Source organism: Sinohyriopsis cumingii, chromosome 3 (genome assembly GCF_028554795.1).
Source record: "Sinohyriopsis cumingii isolate HCF-2022 chromosome 3, ASM2855479v2, whole genome shotgun sequence".
NCBI classification, from domain to species: Eukaryota; Metazoa; Mollusca; class Bivalvia; order Unionida; family Unionidae; genus Sinohyriopsis; species Sinohyriopsis cumingii.
The window spans coordinates 29,454,607-29,467,838 of record NC_142963.1 but is presented as its reverse complement, the minus strand read 5'-3'; the positions used below and the strand labels follow the sequence as shown (position 1 = coordinate 29,467,838).

Below are 13,232 nucleotides of genomic sequence, written 5' to 3'. Positions count from 1 at the left end.
TACCAAAGTAGAATACAGATGATGAATTGCACTTTACATGTTGGAAACTAAGGGCATTTTGATGTTTCAGTATTCCAAAGTCTTTAGTTTGATAGCCACCTTCATTACTCAAAATCTCTACAACAGCATGTTTTTTCTTTAATATTTAAAATTATAAAGATAAGAGATGCACTTAAATTTGCATCACTTCATCCAATATAGCTGTGACAACAATCTAAAAATAGTCATTCACTTTAAAGGTAAAATTACTTTTAATGATCTACTGTACACACAGATCTGAATTAAGTTTGAATAACTTTACGTCAACCGCTCTGGTGGCATAGTGGTTAGAGTGTCTGCCTCGGAGGTGGGAGGTCGCAGGTTTGAAGACTAATAAAAATGGTACTAGCATCTGCCTCGCTAGGTGCTCAGCATGAAGAGGTTAGTCTTAGGACTGGTCAGCCTGGTGTCAGGATAATGTGACTGGGTGTGACATATGCTACATGTCTGCGGCATGATGCCCCAGTGCTAGATATCACTATAAACTGCCACACTGAAGACATCATAGCGATATGACTGAAAAATTGTTAAAGCTATGTTAAAAATCCAAATCAAACACAAACACAGTTTAGGTCAGTTTCTGTTAATTTCAGCTTGAAAGTACTATACATTTTCTCATCTATTTTTAAAAAAACTGTATTTACTACTAAGTGGTTTTTTTTTTAATTTTCTTTGTTCTTTTCAGTTATTGGAAGCCCAAGAAAATTATCACAAAAAGGCATTGCAAATACTTCAGGATGTAATACCTAAAATGAAGGCAGTTTTGGACTGTAATCCTAGCAAACCAGTCTATGGGACATCCCTCGAGGAACATCTGCGGGTGACAGGAAGGGACATAGCACTGGTACTGGAGGAGTGTATATGTTACTTGTTAGAAACAGGCCTAGATGAAGAGGTATATAAAATAGTTTTCCTTAGAAATAAAAAAAATTGAAGAATGGTATAGTTTAGAAGTTTCAGCCTTCAAAATAAGTCCACTTTGATAATCATAAATTAATAATGCTTTTAATAAGAATATTTTAGCTTCATTCAGTTTTTGAAAATACAATAGATTCACTATGTTATTAAGTCAAAATTTGTGCAAATAACTGAGTTTTAATAAGTTATGGTTTTAATAGTTTATGATTTTAGTAAGCAAACCAGTATTCTAGAGAATATACTGTCCTTGATAAATATCGTGCTCACTTTGATTTCATTATTTTTGATAAGTATATAATCTGTGGATTACAGTCGGCTCCACTTAAATGCATATCGCTTAATTGCACAGATCACGTAAGTGCATAGCAAAAGTATGGTCCCATTTTTCCTTCATTAATATGCATAGTAATTAATATTGGATAAATGCATATTGGTCAAATGCATAAATCGTTTAATTGCATACAATTTGCTGGTCTCAACCATTGACTTTATACGTATTTGACACTGCTTAATTGCATAAACATGGTCCAGACATCTAAAGTGGAGGTTAAGGCTGTATACGTGTAAACTGCTATCCCAAAGATTGTAGAAAATTGTAGACTGGTACCCCGGCCAACCCCTACGCTCATCAGCTAAGGCGTTATTAAGGCCGGTGCACTGGCTCTAGAGCTAGCTAGAAATTATTGCCAGCTGGCAGCGGTCAGATGACCACAGTAATCTCAACAAATTCCTAGTTGGCTGGCGGCCTAGTCCTAACCCTACATCGGATCAAGTTTCTTGTACAACTCCTGAAGAAAGCAATGTAAATTCAACCCAGTGACCAAATCTAAAATGGCTAAGCGCACATGTAAGACATTTTCATTGGTGGATTGTGTGGAAGTGATAAAGAAGTTAGATAATAAAGAAAGTCAGTCATCGATTACACAGTTGTTTGGTGTTAGTCAAAGTGCGATATCGAGAATTCTGAAAAATAAGGAAAAGATTCTTGAAAAGTGTCAGAGTGAAGAAAAAACAGATGCTGATATCTGTTCAAATGTCCAGCAAGAAGAAAAGGATTCAGATTCAGAAGATGTGGAGGAGTCTACCAATGATTTGTCTGTCCTGCCACCAAACTTTGCTACTGCCATTAAAAGTCTTGACACTATTAAAGTGTTTCTGGAAGCAAAGAGGTGCGAATCGTATGAAAGATTTTATAACTTGCAGACTATTGTCCACCAGATTGGCTGCACCGTCTGTGTTCAAAAATCAGTTACAGACTTTTTTACCAAGTAACTTGCAAACCTTCTGCAACAACATGTTTGTATGATTTTCTATTTTACAAGTACATATAAATTGTAAATATACATGAATTCCGCTTAAATGCATACTCCGTTACATGCATCGCTTGGGTCTGGTCTCGAGGCTGTACATATAAGCAGAGTTGACTGTATCTTGTAAATGCTTTATGAACTATCGTGCCTTCTTGTGTGCAACAGAGGTATATGTATATTGTTTTTGAATTTATCCAACCCACATTCTGTTATATAATATCAAAGTAATACTTTTATTAATTTCAAGTTTTACCAATATATAAAACTGACACTATTTTTAAATCACCAATGTATTATTGCTTTTATACCAGGTATACTTAGAGTAAAGTTAGCTTATCTTTAAAGGAAAATTATTAAGCAAGGAACATAGCTATTCAGTATATAGAAGGATATCTTAGAAGATTCCTAAATTTGCATCTTAATATCACAAATTTTATTTTCCCCAATAAATAGCAAATGGGGTTTTGTATTTAACTAGAAAACTTTTTATTGCTATCAGGCAAGCTGAGCATGAACTTTTTTACCAATTCAAGTCATAAATACAGTAATTTTTATCTTGGATTAGCATGGGATGGCATAGTATTCAAGTTTTACAATATAATACTCAGTAATTATCATGGGTTAGAATAGCAGTTATTCAAGTCATACAGTATAATACTCAGTAATTATCATGGGTTAGAATAGCAGTTATTCAAGTCATACAATAAATACAGAAATTATCTTGGGTTAGCATAGAAGTTAAAAAAAGTCTTACATTAAAATACAGTAATTATCTTGGATCAGCATAGCAATTATTCAAGTCTTACAATAAAAACTCAGTAATTATATTTGGTTAGCAAAGCAATTACGCTTAACTTCATGAGAGTGTAAAATGTGTATTATATATGTGATGAGAAATAGTGAAAAAACCATGGCACAATGGATGAAACTTAAAGCTGTATTATCAGTGAAGATGACATGAGTAAATAAGCATCACCCACATATTTGTTGTTCTGGCAGAATATTGTAGCTATTACAGCTATCTTGTGACTATTAATCCACTAATGAATTATTTTCATTAATTGTGTAAGTGAAATTATTGGAAATAAATTGAAAATTAGTTATTATCAGGCATTCTAAATATGTCAGATTGGAAATTTGTCTTACATACATAATGATGGAAATTATCATGGGGTGTTATGACTGTAATTTTTGGCAGTAGTTCTTATTAGAGAGAGTCCTTTAAAGCAGGTTTTATGCTACATGAATTTTATCCATAATTTATATCAATTAACACTTTTATCCTTTACAGGGACTATTCAGGATAGCTGGCATTGCCTCCAGGGTGAAGAAGCTTAAGGTAAAAGCAAGTAGCTAATTGTCATGAGGGTTCTGAGTTCAGAAATACAGGTATTGTCTTTCCTATGATTGTGACAGAGGCAGAATGCAGAGAAACAAAAACCAGAGTGGATATTTTTTTTAACAGGTCACTTATGTATCATTACTTTTATATCTACAAGTCCATGACAAATATTTGCATGTGAAAATTAGCAACAGTATTTATTGAATATTAAATCTGATTGAAAATAACAAAAGAGAGAGAGTGAAAATCAAAGTAATGGAATCAGATAACAAAGAATAAAAGTCTGTCTGACATTAATTGAAAGCAGTAGTGAGTGCTGAAAAGGTAACAAAATGCTGTTCAGTAAGCACAGGAGCTGAGGAAGAAGTCAAGTCCAATTTAGCAACTCATGCCCTGCTATATGTTTCTGAGCTACATCCTTTTAAAAAATGTGTGTGTGTGTGATCTGGATTTTTAATGTAGCATGGTGGCAGTTTATCATGATGTAGCACCGGGGCATCATGTAGCAGACATGTAGCATCATGTCCCACATAGTCACATTATCCTGACACAATGCCGACCAGTCCTAACACTAACCCCTTAATGCTGAGTGCTAAATGAGGCAGCTGATTGTACCATTTTTATAAGTCTTTGGTATAACTTGGCTGAGGTTCAAACCCACAACCTCCCGTATCCATTTAAAAGGTGCACGTCATAGCATGACATGGGTCTTACAGAAGTTGGAGATGAGGATAATGCTTTATAGCAGAACCTTTTGGCATTTTAACAGCCAAACATGGACATACAGCCAAATGTGGCATGACCTGTATTCACAGAGATTCTTACCAAAGCAGGACCTGATTTCAGCAAACAGAACTTTAGTCTAGATTTAAAATGTTGTTTAAAGACCTGCCGCTTATCCCAGTTTTCTTGGGATCATCCTGACTTTTTTTCGAAAATCCGTGAAAATTGGTATGTAAGAAGCATCTCCGAGAGTAACCAAATGTTATTAGAACTTAGTTATTTTTAATACCTGAGAGACCTGAAGTATTTTCAGTTTTCATTTCACTTCAGTGGACCAAATTTCACTTTCACTGGTGAAAATTGGTATGTCAGTACATCTCAACAAAAGTCACTCATTCATTCCAAAACAGAGTCACTTGTAATTTGTACACTTTAGAGACTTGTGTATTTTTGGCTATTCATTCCCTATACCCTCAGTATTTTTGACCCTGTTTTGCCTATATGTATGAAAATTTATATTTGGATGCATCTCGATAAGGTAACTCAGCTGTACCAAAACTTTGAATGAGGTTTGTATTTTCAGTAATTTGTTTGTTAGATTTTCAGTATCCCTTAACTCTATTAAGTCTAGGCCAATCATACATTGTTTCGACCCTACACAGAAGAAACTTTGCATTTTGTTAGATTTTCAGTATCCCTTAACTCTATTAAGTCTAGGCCAATCATACATTGTTTCGACCCTACACAGAAGAAACTTTGCATTTTGTTAGATTTTCAGTATCCCTTAACTCTATTAAGTCTAGGCCAATCATACATTGTTTCGACCCTACACAGAAGAAACTTTGCATTTTGATGGATCTTAATCACTGTTATATTTTGTAAAAATTTTACTGGCTAACAGGGAAGAAATTTTGACCACTCAGTACAATACTCTGTTCTCTTTGCATCCATAAAAATCCCCTGGGATAAAATGTCACCATCAAATTAAAGCCATGAGAGACACTCAGTGGCTATAACAATAATAACTGACAACTTATATTGGACATGGTTCGATAAGGGACAATTTTGGCTCCCAATCAGATTCCTGTGAATCAAGTGTATATAAAAGAGGCCCTCTCTCTTCCCAAAATATGTATTTCATTCTTATCCAGGAATGCTTTTAACAAAGAAATTTGACCATTAAAGAGCCACTGGTTGTTATTCTCTGTTGTGGAACCTATTTTCTTGGATTATAGACAATATCACTAACATGCCCCCTTGAAAATAGCTTCAGAAGGAGATATATCTAAAATTCAGCATTTGCATACAGTAAGCCTTATAATCAATGATAGTATGTAGAAATATGTCTGTTTATTTTGAAATAATGTATATATTGACACTGAGTACAGTTGATTACCTCTGACACCTATTTTCAGTTTTGTTTAAACAGCTATATTTATGTTAAACAACGACTAATCATAACAATGTCTTTCTTGATTGCCACAGAATAATAGTTGGTTTTCTTTACCACAAATAAATACCCAAAAGCCGCACAGCTCTTTTATGTGGTAGCAATAGGTGTAAGTTGCTCTATGGTATAGTTAAGAACCAAAACCAAATTTTCAGAACATCAGTGATCAGAGAAGTTTCGTGTACGTATCAGTGGGTAAAAGCTTGCATTGTACTTCATTTTATTACCATTTTGATAAAATTATTTCTTATATTGGTCAATGATCACAAAATTGGAAACTTTTTTTGTTTTTATGAAAGAGAGAGTATATTAGCAGTATGGTTTTGTTACATATTGAGGGTTTCAGATTTGAAATATTCATTGCAAAGACAATGAGAGGACAGGTGCCAGTTTCTTATTTTATATGATATCCTGAATGATGGGAAGGAAAACAAAAGTAAAACAGATTATTAGAAAATGTATTTGCTTCAGGCGTACCCCACCCACTCCCTCATCCCACTATTAATTCATCAAGGTCATTACTGTCACTTGACCAATTTGATGTCAGCAAAAAAATCGGGGTCATAAATACTTTTAAAAACTATTCCTGCTCTGATGTATCAAAGTAAAAAATATTACATGAAATGTATTGGTTAAAAAGAATGACTTAAGTTAAAGAAAGATAAATCTGCAAGTTCAAAAGAAAATTGCAGCATAACCTCCCTCAGAAAATTGAACATAAAACCAAGCCTTGAATACTCGTACAGTGCAACCCCGCTATAATGTGCCCTGCTATAATGCAAATTCGGATATAATGCGGTTGTGGCGTGGCTTCCAAAATTTCGTATATTCATTTGAGGGAAGAAAAAAAATCTTCAAAGGACATAAAATAGTGTATAAAAAATGTATTATCATAATGGGGAAGAGATCGCATATGAATTCAAATTTAATATGATCATGTCGTGGTTTCTGAAATTTTAAATACATGTATTTTTCTCGTACCGGGGTAGAATTTTTTTTTCAAGTACGAGAAATAGTGTGTAAAATGTTTTTATTATCATTTTGGGGAAGAGTTCACATATGAATTTTAATATAATATGATCGTGGCGTAGCTTCTGAAATTTCACAGTTTCACCAGGTTCTTGAAGTGTTATGCCAAAAGTCATTCTCTGCACTTTGCGCAATGATTAGTATAGTAGTTTTCACACGTTTCTTTTGATATTCACAAAATCTGAAGTAAAAGTTATATGCACGCTGAAAGCATGTGTTGATTGTTAATTATTCTTGCTGTAGTGATTCAAATGAATAGTCATACAAGCATTAATTATTGGAAATTTGCAATGGATAAATGTGCACGGAAAAGCATATGAGAAAATTTTCGTTGTTTGAATTTGTACAGACGCTGTTCATAGACCCTGGAACGAAATGAACCATACACATGCTTTGTCTTTCTTAACCTAATTTTGCTGTTAATTTTTTCCATTGAATTCAGACAGATAATGATATGTGACAAAATTATTAAATAGTTTAAATATGTATGCAGTTTTTGCAATGGAATTACATATATTATGGATTAATTGCAAGCTGTGACGGTATGATATCAGATGGCAAGTAAATGGTGTTGATACTGTTCATGCTGTATAATAGAGGTTGAATTCAGACACAATGATCTGGGGAAAAAATTATTGAATATTATAAATCTGTGTGCAATTTTTCAATGGAATTACATGCATTATAGATGAACTGCATGCCACGACGGCACAATAGTAAACGGTGTTGATACCCTATTCATCATATACATAGACATAAATACATGTATATGTGCCAATGAGTTGTGCTCAGAAAAAAGTAAAATACTGTAAAACAATGCATTAACATGACCCCGATATTAACGCAATCCAATTTTTATTACCCCAATTATCGCGTTATAGCAGGATTCCACTGTACACAAATTGTTTAATGTTCAATTTGATGATGAAACAAGGAAATAAAGAAACTTTCAGGTCTAATAAATGTCAGAGAATGTTTTTCTTTTACATTGATTAGGAATCCATTCAGAAGAAGAATTTATAAACTCTCAAACATGTACCAGGACGCGCCGTCAGATATGACATCGACTGTGGAACATCTGTTTTGTTTTTATTCAGAGGAGCAGCATACTTGAGGATAAATGTAATTTATACCCGATTTTAGGCTAGCAATCAGTTTATTCATTTATCGTTTAATCTGAAATAATGCAGCAACTATGGTTGACATTGTTGCCTGGTACTGACAAGATTTCAGTTTGTATGTTTGCCTACTCAGACATGTATTATATATGCAACACACATATACAAATCACATTGATAAATAAAAACAAAAATAAATATGTACAGGGCACTCAGAATGCAGCAACACTGGCAAAGTACTAAGGATATGCCCCAAAAGGACCATCACTACCACATTTTTCTATTAGGGTCATTCACATACATACATACATCTCTCTATCTCGTCACAGATGCTTATAATCAAATATTGATGGATATATACATGTGTATGATACCCCAAATTCATGTATAGGCATATCTTTCCTCTGATGTATAGAGAGGCATCCAGTTTAATACAATTCCCTCTTTACAGATAAAGCAGATAAATCATTATGACCTAAAACTGACCAAGTCTCATATGACAACTGACCTTGCCTGTTAGGGTTTGTATAACCATATTTTTTTGACAGTTGAGCAGAGGCCTTATGAAAATTGCCAAGAATACTCTTTCCAAATTCAGTTTACGTGAGACACATGCCACATCTTTATGACTTATGGACCCACTAATTCACTGGGGCGGGTGGGGTGGGTGAGCATGGTTGCTTTGTTGGTAGAGCATCTGGTTCATAATCTTAGGGTTGTGGGTATGATACTTTCCTAAGCCACTGTCTGGGCTGTCTGTCTCTGTGTATCATTGGGAAAGGCACTTAGCTTCCACTTCCTTGGCAAGATATACCCATCAGTGTCTATCAACTGCTATTAAAACTCCATCCACCCAACCAGATATGTGGCATCATGTCCCACCCAGAATCTCATCCTGACTCCAGGCTGACCAGTCCTGACACTAACCTGCTTGCATCTGTATGTGTGTGATTTAGATTTTTATCCTAGCTTTAACAATTTTCAGTCATATTGCTACAATGTCTGCAGTGTGGCAGTTTATAGTGATGTCTAGCACTGGTGCATCATGCCACAGACATGTAGCATCCCACCCAGTCACATTATCCTGACATCAGGCCGACCAGTCCTGCTTGCCTGAATGCCATTATATTTTAAATAATAGAAGATTAGAATATACATGTAGATAATAAATGCAACTTAATATGATCAGGTAATGAAAAAATACTAAGAGATTTTATTTCTTACCATTATTCCATTGTAACAGACCATTTTACTAATAAATAGTACATTAAGCTGCTTCTTTTTTTATTGCTGTGAACATATTCCTCAATGTACTTCTATATTTATCTGCTTTTTGTCCAGATATTCCAATTGTTATTTTCACTAAAGAATGCCTCAAAATGCAACCAAAACAGAAGAAGAAAATACAATCGCCCACGCAAATAGAAATTGACATTTGAACATTAATTTTGTTTAAAGATGCATATAATGGCATTTTGTGTTACTATTAAGTGATAACCTAAAGTTTTATCGTGACAGAAATGTCAGTTGGTCTAACTTACACATTTTGCCTTCATTTTTCAGCTCGTTAGTGGTGGGCGCAAACAAGAACATATATAAAATTTGCATATGTGTTATATGGTTACAAAAATTATCTTCTGTCAAGATATCAAATGTGTGTCCACAGGGACAATTCTGCAAATGTTTGCTTGCATGGGGCAACAGTACTTTTCTGTTGATAACAATAAAACTACACTTTATTGAATAAATGTAATTAAAATCTAGATTGCTAAGGCACCTCTAATTGAATGTAACGGGTAGGTCTAGGTGGTCAAAGTTTGGAACAAATGAGGCTCTTTAATGGCAGTGAACTTAATGCCTTACTAAACAATTAAGCATGGGAATGATTTTTTCAGCATGTTTTAAAGGAGAAAAATTTGATGAGACTTGTTACTGAAGATCATAGGTGGACTTAACACATTGACTCACAGAATAAAACCATAAATTTAAACAGGCTGAAAGATGACTGACGAAAAATTTATATGTGGGAAAGAAACATAGGTTGCAAGGATACTGTTCACTCACATGATATTTGAGGACAAAATGTATTAATGAAGTAGTATAGATATTTTTTTTAATGATTTTGGCAACAGGTTCATCTCCTTTTATGGCACCAAAAATAACGTTAAAAATCTGGAATTTTTTGTGATAAGAATGTACTTAGACAAGAATTCAACCAATATCACTATTTCCTTCCTTCCAATAATGGCTTGGTCATTAGCCTAGGCTAACGGCCAGAAGGTATTGGGCTCGAATCTGTCTAAACCAGCCTGAATTAGCTGTCATTGCATATCTGTTTGCAAGACTGTTGACATCCATTGGCTTGGCATCTGTCCTCCATACCATTTTTTATATTGATGGTTGCTCCAAATGTAGTCCTGTTGGTGAGGTGAGTCATGTCTTTACATAAGTACCTTTTTTCCCCACACTCAAACAATGAATTAAATATAGCATAGCCTTCGGGCTTTCTGGAATGCTAATGCTTGTATTCTTTGGGCCTCAAAACTTTCCTTATATTTTAAAACTTTCCCATATTGTGACAAATCATTTGAAATAAGATAACTATGTATGATATCTTTATTCACTTTCTCATTTTGGTACTGTGATGGATTTCAATGGCTTTTTCATTGAAACTAATGCAGTTGAATCTGTGGTTATTATTACAGGCCTCAATTGATGCTGGAATAGACATATTAGAAATTGAAGACCTTGATCAACATACAGTAGCAGGTAAGTAAAAAGAGTATTGGAATTTGCAGTACTCCAAATTGCAAGTAAAATAGTTTGAACTTGTGACTGCCAGTGAAAATTGAACTGACTGCTGTGTGTTGACCCTATGATACATAATGCAACAATTAGAAGATGAAATCAGCACTTTATGATTATAAATATATAACCATGTTTAATGCTGAAAACACATGCAATATAATTCACAGCTTAATTCCTTTATGATTGTGAGACTGCAGTAATGTGCAGCTAATAACACAGATCTGGGAAATGTGTAAACAGATGTGTAAAGATGCGGCATCAGTAAAATTACTATGTGGCTGATATTTAATTAATATAAACTACCATAAACAAAATTTGATTTTCTGTAAAATGATCTTCATCTGAGCCAGACTAAGTTTGATATGTTACAATTTAGATTGATTAACTATTTGAGGAAATGTATACATTGTCATACCTGCATTTGCTGATAGTAAGGGATCGGTCAACAACACTATTTGGATTTTGTGTGAAGTTTTTTAATGGTAAAACACCATACATTAAAGCATGATTCTCTTCCAAGACCTAGCATTTCACAGAAGCTGTGCATTTTTGCTTTTAAATCTATTAAGGTCTCCCTTGATATAACACCCTTCATTGTAATGTTGTTCCAGAAATAATATGGTACCACTATGGACCCTGTGACCTAAATTAAACCATTGTACTTGAATTGGTGATTCAAATGTATGACCTTATGAGCTGGATAGCCAAGTGGCATTTGCCTTTACAGATCACTGACATTTCCGCTCTGTCCATGTAAGTCACAGTCTAAGGTGCAGCTAACATGGGTATGTGAGAAAGCATGTCAGTAGCTTCCCTTGGTATTGATGGTTCTTTCCAGAAATTTTCTGTGTTCTTCCTCCACCAAATATACTGGCTGTCATGTATAGCCTATCATGTACTAAAAACCAAAACAACATGAGTTGAAAGATTTCAACATGATGCTTGTTTTATCATAATTTCCTCTTTTGAACATTATTATTTGACAAAATTAAATGCACAAATACCATTAGGTGAAAAATATTTTTAAATTTACATGAACTGAAATTATTGTTGTATATGCAGCCATTGAATTTTTTTTATAATTCTTGCTTTTTGTGATGAATTATAATCTTCAAAGAATTTGCTTGTTTCATGATTTTTATGTAAAATATTACATTTTTACAGGTGCTCTCAAACAATACTTACGTGAGCTTCCTGAACCTTTGCTGACCTTTGATCTTTATTCAGAATTTTTGGCTGTCTGCCAGAAGTAAGTTACATTTTTATAAGATGTAATATATTGTAATATTTTGGTATAGTCTCATTTTTATGCCCACACTACTTTCAACATCATCTTGATATTTTGCCAAGTCTGTCCACCATGACAGTGAGACTGTGCAAAAATCTCTAAATGTAGACAACTGAAATTTGACTGGCATATTTTTATCCATATATTAATGACCTATTTGCAGTTTTAGGCAGCAATTGATATATTTTTTTACACATTTGGACTTGGATATGTTTTAATTACAAAAACCTTGTTAAGACAGTTAAACAAAAACTACTTGAGGTTGGCAAATTGAAATTGTGTGGACATATTTTTTCCTATGTTGGTGACCTTATTAGAATTTCTTGCAACTGTTGATATTTTTTCAAGTTTTTTTTAAAGGGGTGTTCCACTTAAACATACACAATACCCAGGGAAGAAAGTTTAAAAAAAATATGTATACCAGGGTACTCTGATTACTCAGAAAGTTCATATGAAAAAAATACAGAACTCTGAATTGTATCTCCATGTTAAAGTGCCTTCCATGTGTTCCCAAGTATGTTTTACTGGAACATGCCTTACACGACTTTTAAACCTTTTGAAACTGGACTTTTCTTCATGACAACCTTGTTAGCACAATTAAGCAACAAAAAACCTTGAGGTAGACAAATGTGTGCATGTTTGTATACATTTGTAGATGACCTGATTAGATTTTAATTCCATTATAGGTATTTGTTAAATTATTCTAAATTTTATAACTTTTTTTTCACATAGACGATTTTGATCTGCAGTTTTGCAAACACAGATCTTATTCTTCTGTGTGTTTAAAAAGAATCGCTTGCATATTTCCTGATCAAGGAGAATTCAGATTTTTCCTGCACCAGTGCTGTGGCATAAATATTGGGTGCAAAACTACATATATATATATATATATATATATATTTTTTTTTTTCACACTGTTTACAACTAATAAAGTTACACTACACTGTCTTGCTTGAAGAAATTGTATTCCATTCTCACTTACTGGGTTGTCAGTTTCACTGAATGTTATGATTTTTTGTCTGTTTAGCCAATTTCAGAGAGCTTACTTCCACCTTTTATGTTTGTAGGTGACTACAGATTTTTTCCATGAGAATTCTTGCAAAAAAAAGGGCAACTGTCAGATAAAATTGCTAACTAATTATGAATCCTCAGCTGTCAGTTATTTATGCTTAGCTTGAATCATCTGACGTATTTAGCGATGACGGCT

The 13,232-nt window shown here is 33.8% G+C and overlaps 1 protein-coding gene across 5 annotated transcripts in view; it reads left to right on the top strand.

Moving 5' to 3' along the window:
* LOC149802610 (rho GTPase-activating protein 44-like) overlaps nucleotides 1–13,232 on the top strand; it is a 128,398-nt gene that overhangs the window by 63,038 nt on the left and 52,128 nt on the right. For all 5 annotated transcript variants that reach the window (XM_089951913.1, XM_089951912.1, XM_089951911.1 and 2 more), the window contains exons 8-11: nucleotides 725–934; nucleotides 3,559–3,606; nucleotides 10,635–10,698; nucleotides 11,902–11,986. In XM_089951913.1, coding sequence (XP_089808039.1) covers nucleotides 725–934; nucleotides 3,559–3,606; nucleotides 10,635–10,698; nucleotides 11,902–11,986 — 407 coding nt within the window. The remainder of the gene's footprint in view (nucleotides 1–724; nucleotides 935–3,558; nucleotides 3,607–10,634; nucleotides 10,699–11,901; nucleotides 11,987–13,232) is intronic.